The following is a 19,616-nucleotide window of genomic DNA, read 5'->3' on the forward strand; positions in this document are numbered from 1 at the left end:
GATTTGACCCGCCAAACTGCCGACCTTCTGATTGACAAGCTCAGCGTCCTAACCCACTGAGCCACCGCGTCCCTTTTATTTTGTATACCACTTGACAAATTTCTAGTATCTTATAAGTTAATCATTTGCCTATTATTTCTCATCTATAAAATGCTGAGAACCACAAAGTTTTTTGGGAGTCACAACCTGGATTCCATATTCTCATTAAGGCATATCTAACAAATGATTTTTAAAATCCACAACTTTGACAAATACCCATTTCTCAGGTCATGCCCTCCAACCTCCAGAATCCTTCTATTTTTCAGCAACAATGTAAATTTCTCTCCCAAATGTAAATTAGTCTCCATCTAAAAGAACTGGATTTCCTGTTATAAACTAAATGCATAGGATTATGATCTGAAAGTTTGCTAATATGTCTACTTCAGAAACCTTAGTAGCCAAAATCTTTGAAATCCATATCTATTCTTGAAAAAGACCCATGTCTTTCAGAAAAGTAGGTGTACTCTCTTAAATTACCATTTCTTTTTTGTTTCCATATGTCCACAAGCTAGAATGCTAGAATAAAATAGAATAGAATAGACCTGGAAGGGACCTTGGAGGTCTTCTAGTCCAGCCCCCTGCTCAAGCAGAAGAACCTATACCATCTCAGACAGGTGATTGTCTAGTCTCTTCTTGAAAATCTCCAGTGATGGAGCGCCCACGATCTCTGGGGTAAGCTGTTCCACTGGTTGATTGTCCTCACTGTCAGGAAGTTTCTCCTTAATTCCAAGTTGCTTCTCTCTTTGATCAGTTTCCAACCATTGTTTCTCCTTCCCTCTGGTCCTCTGATGAACAACCTGGCCCCCTCTGTCTTGTGACAGCCCCTCAGATAGTGGAACACTGCTATCATGTCTCCCCTATTTCTTCTTTTCTTTAGCCAAACCCAAGTCCTGCAGCTGTTCTTTGTATGTTTTAGTCTCTAGGCCTTTGATCATCTTAGTTGCTCTTTTCTGAATTTTTTCCAAACTCTCAACATCTTTTTTGTGATATTTTGACCAAAATTGGCTGCAGTGTTCCAGGTGTAGTCTCACTAAGGTTTTATAAAGCGGTACTAATACTTCGCGTGATCTTGATTCCATCCCTCTGTTTATACAACCCAGGATTGTATTAGCTTTTTTGGTTGCTGCTTCAGACAAGTGGCTGTCTCTACTTAAAAACCTCCAGTGATGGAGCACACACAGTTAACTGTTCCACTGGTTAATTGTTCTCAATGTTAGGAAGTTTCTTCTTAATTCCAGGTTGCTTCTCTCCTTGATTAGTTACATCCATTGTTTCCTATCCTCTGGTGTTTGGGAAAATAAGTTGACCCCCTCTTCTTTGTGGCAGCCATGTGTCTTAGTCTTCAGAACTTTAATCCTCTTAGTTGCTCTTCTCTGACCCTTTTTTTTTCAAAGTCTCAACATCTTTTTGTAGTGTGCTGACCAAAACTGGATGCAGTATTCCAGGTGTGGTCTTACTAAGGTTTTATAAAGTGGTATTAATACTTCACATGATTTTGATTCTATGCCTCTGTTTATACAACCAAGGATTGTAGTAGCTTTTTTGCCTGCTGCCGCATACTGCTGGCTCATGTTTAAGTGATCGTCCACTAGGACTCCAAGGTCCCCCTCACGGTTACTATTTTTGAGCCAGGTTTCGTCTAACCTGTACTTGAACCTTTGGTTTTTCCTGCCTAAATGTAAAACTTTGCTTTTTTCCACATTAAAATTCATTTTGTTGGATACGGCCCATTGTTCAAGTCTGTCAAGATCCTTTTGGATCCTGAGCTTGTCTTCTGGGGTGTTGACTATTCCTGCCAGTTTAGTGTCATCTGCAAATTTAATGAGTTCCATTTCTATTCCCTCCTCTAAGCCATTTATGAAGGTATTGAAGAGTACTGGGCCTAAGACAGAGCCTTCTGGTACCCTACTGCTTACGTACTTCCCTCCATATGGATGTAGTACCATTAAGGACTACTCATTGAATAACAGTTTGCCATCTGGTGGTGATGCTGTCTATCCCACATTTTTCTAGCTTACCAAGAAGTAAGTTGTGGTCTACTTTGTTGAATGCCTAAGTATACTACGTCCATAGCATTTTGCTGGTATACTACCTTAGCCTAAATTATCCATCAGACCAGATAAAACTTTTAGGAATTGGTCTTGAGTTTCCAAGCTCCCCTTCTTGAAAAAGGTAGTTGAGAAGATGGTTGCACTGCAGCTTCAGAGGCCCCAGAAGAAACCAGTTAAGAGCCTTGGTGGAGCAGTGGGCTAATGCCTCCTTAAGTAACACCAGCTGCCTGCAATTAGTGCAGGTTCGAGTCCCACCAGGCTCAAGGTTGACTCAGCCTTCCATCCTTCCGAGGTAGGTAAAATGAGGACCCAGATTGTTGGGGGCAATTAAGCTGACTTTGTAATAATGCCGCTGGGGTGTGTGTGAAAGCCCTAACAAGCAGCCATATACATAGAATGAAGGCTATTGCTAAGCACATTGATTTGTGCTTTAGATTGTAAAGCTGCCCTGAGTCTTCGGAGAAGGGCAGGATATAAATGGGATTTTTAAAAAAATTATTTAGACCTTTCTGGTTAAGATTCAGGCCAAGACATAGTAGCATAACGCTATTGTTTTCAGTTGTTGATACCTCTGGAGGAAAGAGATTGAAATGGCCCCTACCCTGCTCTTCAACGAACCCTGAAGTCCTGGCTCTGCCCCAGGGTTTGGACTAGTGGGGTGAGTGGAGGATTTCTTTGGATTGGTGCAAGGTTGGTTGTGGGCTGTTTCTCCTAGCACAGGGGTCAGCAACCTCAAACAGTGAAAGAGCCACTCGGAACCGGTTCCCTCACAAAAGGAAAAACTGGGAGCCGCAAAAAATGTGTGCACATGCGCGTACATGCGCGCATGCGCAGAACAGGGTTTGACTGAAGAGTGGAGCCAAGGCGAGATATGCACCTACCCTGCATATTTGAATTGACTAGTTGAACATTTTTAGTCCCACTTTTTTTTTTGGACTGCACATGGCAGAGGACTGGGAGCCGCAGGAGACGGCTGAAAGAGCTGCATGTGGCTCCGGAGCCGCGGGTTGCAGACCTGTGTCCTAGGAGAACCATGGGTCTCTCCTTGATTCATTCTTTTGTTATACTCTGTATTATTGTTGGTTGCCACCTAGATTTCAAGAATTGGACAATCTAATTAGTGTGATTAATAAATAAAATACTTCCGAGGTTTTGTTTGAAATGTTCCAGCAGTGTCTCGTCAGTCGACAAATCTAGGTATTAATCCAACAAGGGTATTCTGTCCTCTGCATTCCTGTTAGTACCACTTGGATCCCAGGCTTCAGCTCCCGTGCCCACTGGTTCACTAGATTGGTGAATGCAAGGGGCACTACTTTCTCTGTGGTAACCCTCTAAATTCATTGGATTTTGGTGCAGATCTCTAGGAAAGTATACAGTAAGACATTGTTTAAATTGTCTGTTCCTGAGTTACTTTCATGCGTGCATTCTGCTCTCAAAAATGTCATTGTTGGCTCAGTTCTTGATAGTGCTTTTAATATGTTTACATAGATTTGGGTCAAACCCCAGTACTGTTTGTGGAACTGTCATAAAGTGACCTAAGCATATTGAAATGTGCCTATTTTGTGCCCAGAATGCACTCCGATGCCCATAATCCCCATTTCTTCCTCTTTCCACAGTGCTGGGATTGGTCGCACTGGGACCATCATTGTCATTGATATGACTGTGGATATGATTTCCACCAAAGGTGAGACCAGTTTGGGTTTCTGACTTTGGATTGGCTGAAGCCTCCATTTGTGCTTCCCATTAGTGACCTGCAAAGCCTTGATAAGTATGAGAAATAGGGAGGAAACACCATACAGGAATAGCCAAGGATCACTTAAGTCTCTCTCTCCCTCCCTCCCTCCCTCCCTCCCTCCCCCCCCCCTCTCTCTCTCTCTCTCTCTCTCTCTCTCTCTCTCTCTCTCTCTCTCTCTCTCTCTCTCGTGGGTGGGATTTAAAAGTGCTTAAATGTTGCTGGATTGTTATGGCTTAATTAATAATTAAATCTTTTATTAAATAAATTTACTCTTTCATATTTAGTGGTTCACAAATTATCTTAAATGCTTCAGAAAGCAGCCTAGAAATTCTGAACATGTGTACTTCATCTGAAGAAGCTATTTTAGTACTTCTGTGTAAACATTATACTTCGTAAGTAACTCTAGGTGGCAAACATACATAATACTTCCTCCTATTTTCCCCGCAACAACTTTGTGAGGCAGGAAAGTGAGTGACTGGCCCAAAATCATCCTGCTGTTTTCATGTCTAAGGCAGAGCTAGAACTCCCAGTCTCCTGGTTTCTAGGCCATCACCTTAACCACTACACCAAACCGGTTCTGCATGTTTTAACCTGTTTTCCTATTCCTCCTTTCTCCTTCTCACTGTGTCCCAGGACTGGACTGTGACATAGATATTCCAAAGGCCATTCAAATGGTCCGGTCGCAGCGCTCGGGAATGGTGCAGACTGAAGCTCAGTACAAGTTCATCTATATGGCCATATGCCAATTTATAGAGATCACCAAAAAGAAGCGGGACATTATGCAGGTAGTGATTTGAAGGAGGCATGCAAATGCCATTCTGTTACTTTGGGTGGTGATTATATTTTCCTCTGGAGAAGCAGATGGCACCCACTAAGATAGAGTTAGCTGAGCTCCCTAGCAAAGGGACAATAGCTGTGCACATTCATCTTCTAGCAGCTACGTTAGAGACACTTGTTAAAGAACTAAGCTGATTTATCCTCACTGACCGAGCCCTTGCCATCTTCACTGGCTGTGCAATAATCAGTGGATCTTGACCAAGAGACTTGCCAGTCAGGGTCACAACGAAGGAGAGATTTCAAGTTCCTTCACAGTCAAGTTGGAGAATGGAAGAAGAACAGATGGTGGGAGATGGGTGTTGTTTGTTTTGGTTGTGAGGGGAGACTTCTGCTTCCTTCTGTTCACATTGGCAGTTTCAGCTCCTTGTCTTCCATACAGTAAGAAAGTGCTCAGTGAACAACAACCCTCCCTGCTCTACCTTTACTTGTACCCCTTTTCTCTGTGCTGCAGTCTCCGAAAGGAAGACTAAATGAATCAGAATATGGGAATATCACCTACCCACCTGCCCAGAAGACCTCACACCCGAAGGTTTCTAGAAAATCTTCCAGGTAAGACCTTTTCAAAGCAAACAATAGTATGTATGAGGACAATCCAATGTTCTGAAGGTGGTAGAGATTAGATAATTAACATTCTTCTTTCCTGGAGCAAACTCTAAACTAGATGCAAGTTTCATGTCTAAACAGATTCAGCAGTGTTGACTTTAAACTGGATAGAAGAAACTAAGAATAATGGATATTTTCCTGGTCTCTATCAATGACATACGTAAAACCATCCTAAACTTGTTGTGTAGCATTCTTCAAAGCATTCATATTTTTCTGGGTACTATGATTGAAAACAAATATTTATATGAATCGAAACTTGGGAAACAATTTCCTAAGAGATAAGTTGAAAGATTTAGCCTAGAGGGGGAAAAAATGAAAGGGAATCATGATGACAGTCCTCAAGTACTTGTCACACACAATAGAGATTGCTTGTCTCTTGTTGCTTTAAAATTTAGAATTAAAGCCACTCTCAGAATTAAAAATCACTCTCAGCTAAATGTTAACAGAATAGACTATGAAGTATTTAACAGGTTGTCTTTGGAGCCTCTTCTTTGTTGATGGTTTGTTGATGGCAATCTGATGAACTCTAATGAAAGAATTCTGAAATTTGATCCTGTATATATGTGAAAGTGAATGATTGATGTCCAAAACCCTTTCCAATAATATGGTTTTATGCTATATACGTGCTGCATTAAAAGGTTATTTTAAAAAATACTACTCTATTTATGAAGAATACACAGAAACCCAAAAAAAAAATACTAGAAAGCATCTCCCTTTGGCTAATTGTTACAACTATCTATTGGACGGGTAGAAAACTGGATTTAAATAAGCTGTTTCTCGGAATTTCAATAGCTCAAATATAATTTGGGACCACACTCTGGACCTATAGACTAGTATGTTCTCATTTATTCCTTTCCACCCCATCTCAACTCACTCTAGTGAATAACCTCCTTATTTTTTCACGTAAATCAAATCATGTTTGGTCTGTTTATGCAAACTGATTAAGTGTGAGTTGCCAAACAACCACAACGATAACAACACCCCCAAAACAAACTGGATTGAAAGCCAGTATTTAATTGTGCTTTCTTGTGGGTCATCTGATAAACAGAAAGCAGCAATGTTTTTCCTTAAAGCAAGAAAGAGGAATGTGAGAAGTTGCATGAGGCTCATGCCCATAGCTAGCCCCTTGCTGATTCAACATTATCTGTGAACCTTGTCTGTCTTCTTTTGCTCTTTTCTTCCTTATACAGGCAAAGGGAGGAACCAACCCTCTATGAGAATTTAGACAAAGTGAAAGGAAAAAAGGAAGAGAAGGGTCAAAAACCATGGCCATCTGGGAAAGAAAAAAAACCCAAAGGCTCTTTGAAGAAAAAGTAACCGTCATTGGCTCCATTCGCAGTGAACATTTGTCCCTGCTAATAATTTTCTTTAGAGGCTTACAGAATTGTCGAGGGCTGTCCAACACATTTTTTGTCACTGCATGGAAAAACCCAGTTGGCACTTTCTCCTTTCATCAGTTCGTTCTCTATTGTCCCCCTGGTCCCTTACCTATATTATTTTAAATTATCTTAGGCATCTTAGATGTTTATTTTATTTGCATGTAGAAGAATCTTGCTCCCTCTGCAATTGTGCAGATGGTGGTTCTCAGCCACCAGTTTATTGCCTTGACTCCTTCATTACCTCCTAAACTTCCCCATCTTTCAGCATATCTACTAGCTACAGTAGATCTGCTGTTTTTGAGTCTGCGCAAAGTACCTTCTTCAGTCTAGGAACTAAAACATCTGCTTATGTTCCCTAGATCTCTTCCCATTTTTTAGAATGTACCCCTTACTGGGTGGTACAAAGCTGAGTCTGGAGCTGGAGCTGGCAAACCGTGCACTTTCGCTTTGGGCCATTCCACTTATTGGACCCAGAGGCTGAATACAGTGCTTTTCAATAAGCATTGCTTCCGTAGCCTAAGTTTTCTAATCTAGTTTCTTCCTACTTTTTGTTTGAAACTTCAACAGATCAAAGCTGACCGTGTTCTATTTACAGCTGGGAACCACAATCTCAACAGCTATCTGTTTATTTACCAACCTTTTGCAATTGCACTCTGTAAATAATTTGGGTTGCTTTACTCTGTAAATAAACCAGATATTGTTTGGTACGTGCCTCCTCTCACTCACTCAATATATCTATTTAATATATTAATATATTTTAATATAGCGTAGATTTTAATATGGTCGTGGCCAGGACGGCCTATGCGTGACTGCAGGTTGTGTGCCAGTTACGTCCTTTCCTAGACCAACAATCCATACTCACAGTCACTCATGCCCTAGTCACCTCCTATCTTGACTATTGCAACCTGCTCTACATGGGGCTACCCTTGAAAAGCATCTGGAATCTCCAGTTTATTCAAAATGCAGCAGTCTACATGGTTTTGTGCAGATCTCAGTGTGCACATGTGTCACTTCTCCTGCGGAAGCTGCCTTGGTTGCCAGTTTGCTTCTGGGTGTAATTCAAGGTGCTGGTTGTCACCTTTAAAGCCCTTCATGACTTGGAACCAGGTTATCTGAGGGACCATCTCTTGCTGGTCACATCCACCTGACCCACTAGAGCAGGGAGGCAAGGAATGTTGTGGGTCCTGTCTCCTAAAGAGGTACATCTGTTGAGACCCAAAAGAAGGGCCTTCTCCCTGGTGGCTCCCTCTCTTTGGAATATCACCCCTTCAGAAATTAGACTGTTCCCCCCCCCCCATTTTGACAGTCTTTTGTAAGGCCCTGAAGACTTGGTTTTGCCAGCAGACCTGGGGAAACCGGAGTGGGATGGAGCCAGTGGTGGGATTCAGCCAGTTTGCACTGATTCGGCAGAACCGATACCTAATTTTTGGTTGAGTTTGGTGAACCAGTTATGATAACTCTGTGTTTTCTGGAACATGTTTGGTTTATCGTACAACTTCCTTTCAGGTGGGGAAAAAAAACCCTACCCGAAAGTCCAAGAGAGGAGCGATGGAAACCAAATGGAGACACGGTGCCTTTGATCATGTCACTCAGTCGAAAACTAGGTGGTGCTTCTCATAGGAATAGATGCTTCATCTCTCTAGTTTTCTGATTGGTGCATCGGGAAATCTCTAATTGGCCTACCTCTAAAGCAGACATGTCAAACTCGCGATGTCATGTGACGTCGCAAGACATATTGGGACTATTTTGCCATGGCCGGCAATGGGGTGGGTGTGGCTTTCGGATGACGCGTCCGGCCCATAGGCCGGCAGTTTGACACCCCTGCTTTTAAGGAATAGGATCCTACTCCTACAGTGAAAAGATGGTTAAGTATAAATCACACAGCTGATGATGCTTGGATAACAGCGAAGAAAATTGTAAATGAGGACGCCAATCAAGAAGCAATATGGAAATATTTTAAATAACATTTTTATTGTTTTTTTGTCAGGTATTAATATTTTTCATTAATATTTTAAAACTCTTATAATCTAGTTTTGTGTACCTCTTTTATTGTTCTTATTTAAGTATTAAATGCATGCAATAATAAACTACCTTTTGATATATTGTTTTTAATACTTAAAATGGTCATTAGGGCAAAGAACCGGTTGTTAAATTCTTTGAATCCCACCACTGGATGGAGCCTATCAAATGGCTCAATTGTCTGTGTATTGTAGCCCTGGGTGGATGGTTATTGTTTTTTATTTTATTTTTTTTCTGTATTGTGTTTTTGTTGTTTGTAAAGTGCCTAGAGTCACTGTGAGCAAGTAGGTGGCTATATAAATTTTCTAAATAAATATTAACTAGAATTTGAAACAGATTCCACGGAGGTTGCTCTTGGATAAGTATGTGAGTCACGGGAGAATCCGTATATGCTCACAGACAAGTAAAAAATCTATCATTGGCTAAATAGAAACATTTGTGCCTTGCACTAAGTCTGCCACTTTTTGCATTTTTAAGGTTGTTCTCCCTCCCCCCTCCCCAGATATGTATAAAGTTAGTGAACACTGAAATCAGCGTACATTCACCACCAGATGGAATTGTTATATGGATATAGGCTATATTTCAGGCAGCCTGAGACATACCAGATAATATGTAATATTAAAAATAAAATATCAAGCAAAGTCAATGAAGTGATTCATTCATCACTCAATAGTAGTAACTGTGAGAGGGATCTCAGAGTCCTAGTAGATAATTACTTAAATATGAGCCAGCAGAGTGCTGCAGCTCCCTAAAAAGCCAGCACAGTGGTGGGCTGCATTAACAGAGGGATAGAATCAAGATCACGTGTTAATACTACTTTACAATGCCTTGGTAAGGCCACATTGGAATACTGCATCCAATTTTGGTCACCACGATGTAAAAAAGATGTTGAGAATCTGGAAAGAGTACAGAGAAGAGCAACAAAGATGATTGGGGGACTGGAGGCTAAAACATATAGGGAATGGTTGCTGGAATTGGGTATGTGTAGTTTAATGAAGAGAAGGGTGAGGGGTGACATGATAGCAGTGTTCCAATATCTCAGGGGCTACCACAAAGAGGAGGGAGTCAAGCTATTCTCCAAAGCACCTGAAAGCAGGACAAGAAGCAACGGATGGAAACTAGTCAAGGAGAGAAGCAACCTAGAACTAAGGAGAAACTTCCTGACAGAACAATTAACCAGTGGAACAACCTGCCTCCAGAAGCTGTGAATGCTCCAACACTGGAAGTTTTTAAGAAGAGACTGGGCGGCCATTGGTCTGAAATGGTAGGGTTTCCTGCCTGAACAGGGGGTTGGACTAGATGACTTCCAAGATACCTTCCAACATCATTATTATTATTATTATTATTATTATTATTATTATTATTATTATTATTGTTATTGTTATTGTTATTGTTATTGTTATTGTTATTGTTATTATTATTATTATTATTATTATTATTATTATTATTATTATTATTATTATTATTACTGTTGTTGTTACTACTACTACTTAACCTGGTTACTAACTCAACAACTGCAGTGATTCACTTAACAACTGTAGCCAGGAAGGCCATAAAATGAGGCAAAACTCACTAACAACTGTCTTGCTTGGCAACAGAAATTTTGGGCTCAGCTATGTTTGTAAGTCAAGAACTACCTATATATTGTTACCCACCTAGGTTCTGTTAGAATTGGGGCAGATTAAGTATCGAAAATAAACATGTAAAGCATTGATTTTCTCTGCAGAACCACTGACTGGTGGATTTCCCACTGATTTAGGTTCTAAATCACAGAATTTCCCCGTCCCCAAAGACCATAACTCCATATTCCTTGGGAGAGGTTTTTCTATTAGCCTACTGCCCACTTGTGCTGTATCATCAGATTACATTATTTGAAACAGCTGCTTGAGTTTCAAGGCATTTTCATGTGTGTTCATGTACAGCCACTAGTACTGTAGATCCGAGTTGGTTAAGCACTACCCAGCGGAAGAGAGACTTCACTTTTTATCGACTGTAATCATTCCAATTTCCCCTGCAGTGAAAATGTATGGTTGATATTATTAATGGTTTGAACGGGTAATTTTTTTAAAATTGCCACTGCTTTACTGACTTTTTTGGTACACAGTCTAAGATCTATTTTATTCTGAAGGTGTTTTTTTTTCTTTTTCTGTTTAAAAAAAGTAAGCTCAGCTCTCAGTGACTTCTTGGGACTAGAATAAGAGGACTGGAAGGGACCTTGGAGGTCTTCTAGTCCAGGGCTTTTCAACCTTTTCACCCATTGTACCACCATATGGCAACATCCAAGTACCAACAGTTGCCTAGCAAGGTGTCAAAAACTTGACGACCAAAAAAAAAGGAAAAAAGTGATGAAGTACAGGTAGTCCTCGACTTACAACAGTTCACTTAGTGACTGTTCAAAGTTACAATGGCACTGAAAAAAGTGCCCCCCAAGCCACAGCCGAGCAAGACACCTGCCTGCCCGCCCAGCAGCGCTCTTCCTCCTGTCCGAGGTTTTCATTGTTGTGAGCATTTTTGTTGAGGATTGGCAATGGGGGTGGGGTGGGTGTTTGGTTTTTATTCCCCCCCCCCCCGTCTGCTGGGTGGTTGCAGCATGTTATGGTCACTTCACATGACCCTGGAACACTGTGACCGTCATAAACATGAATCAGTTGCCAAGCATCTGAATGTAAATCACAAGACTCTGGAAATGCTGCAAAATTCCAGCTGATCGGCACTTCTTCTGGGCTCAGCAGAAGCACCAGGATCAGTGCCTAGCTCACAGGTCTGCAACCTGCGGCTTCGGAGCCACGTGCGGCTCTTTCAGCCATCTCCTACAGCTCCCAGTCCTCTGCCATGTGCAGTCCCAAAAAAAAGTGGGACTAAAAAAGTTCAACTAATCAATTCAAATATGCAGGGTAGGTGCATATCTCGCCTTGGCTCCACTCTTCAGTCAAACCCTGTTCTGCGCATGTGTGCATGTACGCGCATGCGCACACATTTTTTGCGGCTCCCAGTTTTTCCTTTTGTGAGGGAACCGGTTCCGAGTGGCTCACTGTTTCAGGTTGCTGACCCCTGGCCTAGCTTCAGCTGGAGCGTGGTGCTGATCCTGGCACTTACGCTGAGCCCTGACAGCCCTGCAGCTCCAGCCATCTCTCACTCAGGCTTGTGCGGTGCTGCCACCGGTTCAGCTCATTTCCCTTCCCCGCTACCATTTTCTAGGATGGTCGCGTACCACCTGCCAGGTGCCAAAGTACCACAGGTGGTACCCGTACCACTGGTTGAAAAGCCCTGTTCTAGTCCAACCTCTGCCCAAAGCAGGAATCCTCGTACTATTTTGGACAAATTTCTTGAAAATCTCCAGTGAAGGAGCATCCACAACTCCAGGAAGCAAACTGTTCCACTGCTTAATAGTTCTGTCAGGATAATCCTCATTTCCAGGTTGGATTTCCTTCTGACAAGCTTCCACTGCTTGCCCTATCCTCTGGTGTTATGGAGAATCAACACCCTTTCCTGTGGCAGCCTTTCGAGTACTGGAAGACTGTTATGACATCTCCCCTCAGTCTTCTTTGTAAAGCTTGTTCCTTCACCCGTTCTTCATAGGATTCAGCCAGACCGCTTATCATCCTTATTGCTCTTCTCTGCACTTTCTAGGGCCTCACCATCTCTTTTGGGGTGACTGAACTGGACACGGTATGCCAAATGTGCCTTCACCAGTGTGGCATCGAGCTATCACTACATGTAGTTCTCTTGGCAGCAACAGGAAAATGGCTTCCAGGAGATAATGGCTTCTAGGAGATAATGACTCCCCACTCTACCCTACAAGTCTTGTAGTTTTCTGAAGTGTTCTATTCAAATCTGAGCAAGATCCAATTCTACCCAGCTTTCTTCAGGTCAGCCACTCTGGGAGGAGCTGTTACCTATCTTGGCAAAAGTCAGGCTTTAAACAGGAATGGTTAACACCATTTGTAAGATCAGACAAGGAAACTACTGGGAATACAGCATATTTATTTGTATGCTGCCTGACTTCCAACAACTTCCAATTTTGACTCAACTACAATGATGCTTGAAAACCCAGAAACTTCTGCTCCCATCTGCACATCTTACAATTCAGAACTGTGATTTATCATTGTCTGGCACACCAAGGACTTCCCATTTGTGTGCCAACAGGTGTAAGCAGAGTGAAAATATTTCTCTGATTCACCTTCTAGCTCATGCAACCTAGATTTTGTTGACAGTGCACCGAGAATCCAGGCAGGTTTGGGATCTGGCAAAACATCCTCCAGCTTCTTTATTTACAAGAAGTTCTCTGGGCCTTGCATAAAACCCTGCAGACATGGATATGGAAAATATGTCGTGGGGAGGGGCACAAGGTAAGCTAGAACTTCCTGGGGACAACAGAAAGTTCTACCAGTTGCCTTCTGGTAGAACAGTTGTTCTGACTTTTCATGCTTAATATACCAGCCATTTTGTGGTAGGGCATCATCTTACAGCAGCCATTTTGTGAGAGTGCCTTCACATGCACTCTCAAAATCCTAAATGTGCCCAACAGGCATAGCTAAGATTATTCCTTTACACAGAGACACTGGCAGATATTATTCATATAGTGTTTTCATTTAGAGCATATAGTATACTTATTTTAAAATAAATACTCTGAAACTATCTGCCAGCAAAGATAGTTGTATTTTCTCTTAATACAGCTTTTAAGAAAGAATTCTTCCCAAGATAATAGCAAAACAAAAGTTTAACCAGTTAACCAGACATTCAACCACTCTTCTTGCCAATACTTTGTTATTGTACATACCGGATTTTAAATCAAGTCTGTGGTAGGACATGAAGCATGTTCGATCGGCTTTATATTGGTGGGTGTTATGTTAATGCAGTTTGGTCAAGCATCACTCAAGAACCAGTTTGGTGGTTAAAGACAGGCTTGAAATTGAGAGATTGTGAACTCTACCTTAGTGCCCACCCCCAGCTGGCTATGTGACTGTGGGCTAGTCTCTTTCTCTCCACCCTAGGAAAAAGGGAATGGCAAAGCACTTCTAAATAGAACAGCAAAAAGCTGATAAAAAGAAAATATTCTTGTATGATAGACGAAAAATGCAACTACTCTGCAAAAAGATGGGGAAAACCCCAGTACTCTAATGAGAACTACGGCAACGCACTGCCACCCGCTCTCCATTTCCTCACAACTACACACATTCTTTAACACAAGTAGGTGTTACAGTAAAACGATCTTTAAAAGTATTCAAATGGATAATTTTTCCTCCTTTTTGTATAAGTACTGTCTGGTGAAAGAAACCTATCCCTTAAAAATGAAAACAAACATAGTGATATCAGAAGAGTTTTGGACCTGATTTTATTTAATAAAGATGTGAATCACAAGGCAACCCAAGTTACATAGATAAAGTATCACAGACTTGCAAAAGTACTGTGACCCATCTATTCCTGAGATGAGATGTTCAATAGGGAACAGGGAATGGAAAAGTAAGTCAGAAATGAAAAATGGAAGAGCCAGGGATTTTATATATAAGGCATGACACAGACCCATCATAAACTTAACAGCAACAATTTGATCTACTTAAAAATCAGCCCAGATAAAGAAAATTGCATAATGCAACCTTCTTTGTTTCTCCCAGTAAACATCTGATCTGTCAGGATGGGATCAAGTATCTAAGGGAACTCCATTAACAAAGCTGATTCCTACTGTTGATATTGTCATAAAAATGGAGCCACATTAGCTAGAAAAGGTCCTTTAGAGAGGGATGAATTGGGAACTTGACAAGGTTGAAGATGACAACTGAAAAGAAATCTGAAGAGAATATTTATGGGCCTCAAAGGTGCAGTATCCAAAAGCCCAGAATTCCCATTCTGTCAGTCATCTGCGTGGTTTAAGGAGGCAATTTGCTTCATTTTTTTGTCTGTTTGATGATAAGACTGTCACTGGAAGACAAAGACATAACAAAGAACTGTGAGAAATGTACCGCAATATGGGCTTGGAGAGCAAGCATGAAATCAAGCATTAATTTGTATGGTTAATCCAGAACAAGAGTAATTAAGGGTTCAAACATATATATGTGGGTTTGGTAGATTAATTCCTTGGGGCAGAAAAGCAGGTTTGTCCTATGCTGTTTTTTAGTTTCTACAACATTATTAAATTGTTGTCTGGATACAGAAATTCTGTATTTTTCTATTTTTCTTCAGCCTGCTCCATGATGGGAGTAAAAGGGAAGAGAGACAATGATGTCCAGTGCCTAACTGAGAAATTTACTTTGAATCCCTTATTATTAGGCCAAACCTTTGTAAACTTACCTGGTTGGCCCATAAAATAATAATCACTTAAATGAAAAATGCTACAAATAGAACCACTAGAAAAACTTCCTTTTCTTTTTTACTTCATTTAGGGAAGACTATAACAAGCTGCTCTGGAACATATTCCTTCCCGCTTTTTCAACATTTTGTCCTAATGTCATAATCATTGCATCATTATCCACTTTATGCCACTTGACTCTCAATTAATCTGGCTGGTATACAAATCATCGAACACTATTAAAAAGAAAGAAAGAAAGAAAACCCCAAACGAAAGCGACCCCATTGTCCCTAGAGCCTCGGAGGCCTCCTCCAAGCGGCCTGGAATGGAGGCTTTTGCATGCCTCCGGAGGTTGGATCCAGCACTCGGACTGCTCCAAGCTGCTGGTGTCCGGAACAGAGTTTCCAAGGGCCTGATCCAAGCCTCGGAGGGGTCTTCCAAGCCGTTTGAGCCAGGAACAGAGGTTGGGGGAGGCTTCTGCATGCTTCCAGAGGTTGGATCCAACCTCTGGAAGTTCCTTTCTGGGCCCAAATGGCTTGGAGCAGTCCTCTGAGGCCTGGATCCAACCTCCAGAGGTATGCAGAAGAGCGCCCCCCCCAATCTTTGTTGCAGGGGCGGCCGCCACGCGGTTCCGGAGTTGGGGGGAAGTAGGAGGCAAGCACCGCAAACAGTGCAACAATTCAGGCACCCATTCTCTGTGAAAAAGGATCGGTGACTGAACTCGCATGGTATTACGGCACCAGGGGCTTCCATCCACTCTCCTGTCCCTCAAAAGCAGGAACCACAGGAGAAAGGAGACGGATCTTTTCAAGGTGAGTCTGACGCAGCAAGATTGGAGGGGGAAACGTGAGGTATCTTAGTGGATTGGGGAGGCCTTGGCGGCCTGTTCCATCACTAGCCCCCCCCATGGCCTTCCCCACCCTGATATATCTCATGTGCACTTAATGAACCCTGTGCGTTTTTACGAGCAAGGGAGTGATCTCGTTCGAGGTATGAGATTCACTCTACGAGTTTTTGAGTTACGAGTGGAATGTGCAGGCTCCATTGCACTCCTAACTCGAGGACTACCTGTAGTATGGGCAAACAATTCAGTCTACATTCTAAACTGTATACCCTTTTTAGATAAAACACTTAGATGAGATCTGCTCAATTCACATGAAGATGGCAAACTATGGGTCCTTCCTCTGTATTTTTATGATCACCTACAGGTGAAACTCGAAAAATTAGAATATCGTGCAAAAGTTCATTTATTTCAGTAATGCAACTTAAAAGGGGAAACTAATATATGAGATAGACTCATTACATGCAAAGCAAAATAGTTCAAGCCGTGATTTGTCGTAATTGTGATGATTATGGCGTACAGATCATGAAAACCCCAAATCCACAATCTCAGAAAATTAGAATATTACATGCAATCAATAAAACAAGGAGTGTACATAGAACAATATCGGACCTCTGAAAAGTATAAGCGTGCATATGTACTCAGTACTTGGTTTGGGCCCCTTTTGCAGCAATTACTGCCTCAATGCGGCGTGGCATGGAAGCTATCAGCCTGTGGCACTGCTGAGGTGTTATGGAAGACCAGGATGCTTCAATAGCGGCCTTCAGCTCTTCTGCATTGTTCGGTCTCATGTCTCTCATCTTTCTCTTGGCAATGCCCCAGATTGTCTATGGGGTTCAGGTCAGGTGAGTTTGATGGCCAATCAAGCACAGTAATCCCACGGTCATTGAACCAGGTTTTGGTGCTTTTGGCAGTGTGGGCAGGTGCCACGTCCTGCTGGAAAATGAAGTCAGCATCCCCATAAAGCTCGTCTGTGGAAGGAAGCATGAAGTGCTCCAAAATCTCCTGGTAGATGGCTGCATTGACCCTGGACTTAATGAAGCACAGTGGACCAACACCAGCAGATGACATGGCTCCCCAAATCAACACAGACTGTGGAAACTTCACACTGGACTTCAAGCATCTTGCAGTGTGTGCCTCTCCATTCTAGCTCCAGACTCTGGGTCCTTGGTTTCCAAATGAGATGCAAAAGTTGCTCTCATCAGAAAAGAGGACTTTGAACCACTGAGCAACAGACCAGGTCTGTTTTTCTTTAGCCCAGGTAAGATGCTTCTGAAGTTGTTTGTTGTTCAGGAGCAGCTTGACAAGAGGAATACGACATTTGAAGCCCACGTCCAGGATCCGTCTGTGTGTGGTGGCTCTTGATGCACTGACTCCAGCCTCAGTCCACTCCTTGTGAAAGTCCCGAACACTTTGGAATGGCCTTTTCCTGACAATCCTCTCCAGGCTGCGGTCATCCCTGCTGCTTATGCACCTTTTTCTTCCACACTTTTCCCTTCCACATAACTTTCTATTAATGTGCTTTGATACAGCACTTTGGGAACGTCCAACTTCTTTTGCAATTACCTTTTGAGGCTTTCCCTCCTTATGGAGGGTGTCAATGATGGTTTTCTGCACAACTGTCAGGTCAGCAGTCTTCCCCATGATTGTGATTCCTACTGAACCAGACTGAGAGACCATTTAAAGGCTCAGGAACCCTTTGCAGGTGTTATGGCTTAATTAGCTGATTAGAGTGGGACACTTTGAGCCTAGAATATTGCACCTTTTCACAATATTCTAATTTTCTGAGATTGTGGATTTGGGGTTTTCATGAGCTGTAAGCCATAATCATCACAATTATGACAAATCACGGCTTGAACTATCTTGCTTTGCATGTAATGAGTCTATCTCATATATTAGTTTCCCCTTTTAAGTAGCATTACTGAAATAAATGAACTTTTGCACGATATTCTAATTTTTCGAGTTTCACCTGTAGTTGCTATGAAACTATTAACGGAACTGGAGCACCAGCTAAAGGCCGCCGTCATAGATGTTCTGGGAAGCTATACCTAGTTTGTTCATTTTGGCATTTCATTTTCTACAGTTGGAAAGTAACTCCGATAACTTTGTAAATATTAGCCTGGAGAAAAGACAGCCCTGAATTCAGAAACTTGTAATACTTTGGAGATGACGATGACCACGCTTTTGAACCCTGTATGGAATGCTTGGGCGAGGTTGGAACAACTTTCCATCCAGTTTCAGCTGAAAAGCACCAGAAGTTTGCTATTTTCAGCGGAAGAAAAACGAAGAGTGGTGGCTTAATCTCTTCTTGACCCCACAATTTGTCAGTCCAAGATTTCTCCAGAGAAATAATAAAGCATGTGGAGCTTAAGTATTTTCATATCACTGAATTTCTCAGGGAGAATGAAAAGTTTTGATTAGAAAAATAGCCTGCCTGTCCTCCAAAGGGAGAGGGGGAAAAAAACCAACAACCTAAGCCAACACCCATCCAAGCAACTCCTATTAAATTCACAGCCCCTGAGGTTGCCTATAACCTAACATCAAGCACCTGTGGGAGATTGTTCATGCATCAGGGCAGTTTAACCTAACAAAGCTCCACAATCAACAAAGAAGAGCCCAAACCTATTCTTATGTAGGTTCTTTTTTTCAATGAGCAAAATTTCATCGAACAGCTATACCAGGGGTAGGCAACCTCGGCTCTTTTATGACTCATGGACTTCAACTCCCAGAATTCCTGAGTCAGCTATGCTGACTCAGGAATTCTGGGAGTTGAAGTCCATGAGTCATAAAAGAGCCGAGGTTGCCTACCCCTGAGCTATACAGACATAGGGATCTATGGAGGACAAGCCAGCCCCGCGTCTTACTTTCTATGGGCCTCTCTCCTCACCACAATAATTCCCAGCACTCTAAAATCACTCCATATTTGCCATACTTCTACTTTACATTTATCAAAATCTAGGAAGATGATTCATCGAGACATTTAACTAATTAAGGTTTGTGTATGGATAACATAAAGACACTGGAGAGAAAAAAGCACAATTTCAGTAGATGCCATGTCAGAACAGGACCTTCTCTTTCACGCTTACCACCTACAGCTTTTATAAATATATCACACAGCGTTACCAAATGAATCAGAAATAACTTAAGTCATTTCCCCAAATTAAAGACTGTATGAAAAAAAGTGTTGCGCCTTACCTTCCTCTGCATCCGGATCAACACACAGTAGCAGCAGAAGAGAGAGGGACAGAGGGGAAAAAAAGGATTAGAAAAATTTACAAAGCCTGTTGTACCTCCATGTTTATGGCGCATGCTTTGGGAACTCTATTTATGCTACATCCAGAGAGCAGGATATATTACATTACATTTATATTCTTTGTTCTTCTTCAAAAAACCTAAAGCAGCGTAAGATAAAAGAGCTTCCCAATGGTCCCCATCCCACTTTTCCAGAGAGGAACTGCAGTCTTCTCAACTTTCCCTAAATCATTTCAAGCTGCAACTCATCACAGGAAAATCTAAAGTCTGTAGATCAGCTACTAGGACAGACATGTCAAACACAAGGCCCGGGGGCCAGATCTGGCCCACGAAGTGGTTTCATGTGGCCCACGAAGCCATCCTGGAAACAGTGAGGGAACGGCCCCCACTGCCTTGGCCCTGGCCCAGAGACCCTCCTTCTGCCAGAGACCCTCAGATCTGTCCCACTCCTGCCCAGGCCCCATAGGCACCCTTGATGTGAATGATGTAGAGCTGGCCACACCCACCCAGTAGGCCATACACTCTAGCCACACCCACCCAGTAGGCCACGCCCACCCTGGCCATACCCACCCGG

General features: G+C 42.2%; 1 protein-coding gene and 1 long non-coding RNA gene across 3 annotated transcripts in view; one reads left to right on the forward strand and one right to left on the reverse strand.

The window, feature by feature from the left end:
• Nucleotides 1–7,351, forward strand: part of LOC308663445 (tyrosine-protein phosphatase non-receptor type 6-like) — a 36,311-nt gene extending 28,960 nt beyond the window's left edge. For both annotated transcript variants that reach the window (XM_081319848.1, XM_081319849.1), the window contains 4 exons: nt 3,707–3,774; nt 4,459–4,610; nt 5,114–5,211; nt 6,456–7,351. In XM_081319848.1, coding sequence (XP_081175974.1) covers nt 3,707–3,774; nt 4,459–4,610; nt 5,114–5,211; nt 6,456–6,582 — 445 coding nt within the window. In that variant the 3' untranslated portion in view covers nt 6,583–7,351. The remainder of the gene's footprint in view (nt 1–3,706; nt 3,775–4,458; nt 4,611–5,113; nt 5,212–6,455) is intronic.
• Nucleotides 7,352–13,981: 6,630 nt separating this feature from the next.
• On the reverse strand, nt 13,982–19,413 carry LOC308663193. Its single transcript, XR_014025312.1, has 2 exons — nt 18,986–19,413; nt 13,982–14,582 (listed from the first exon to the last, which is right to left on the reverse strand). It is a non-coding gene; the product is annotated as an uncharacterized lncRNA (long non-coding RNA).
• Between the last annotated feature and the right edge of the window lie 203 nt (nt 19,414–19,616).

This window comes from Vipera berus (genome assembly GCF_964194415.1).
Source record: "Vipera berus genome assembly, chromosome: 2".
Classification (NCBI taxonomy): Eukaryota; Metazoa; Chordata; class Lepidosauria; order Squamata; family Viperidae; genus Vipera; species Vipera berus.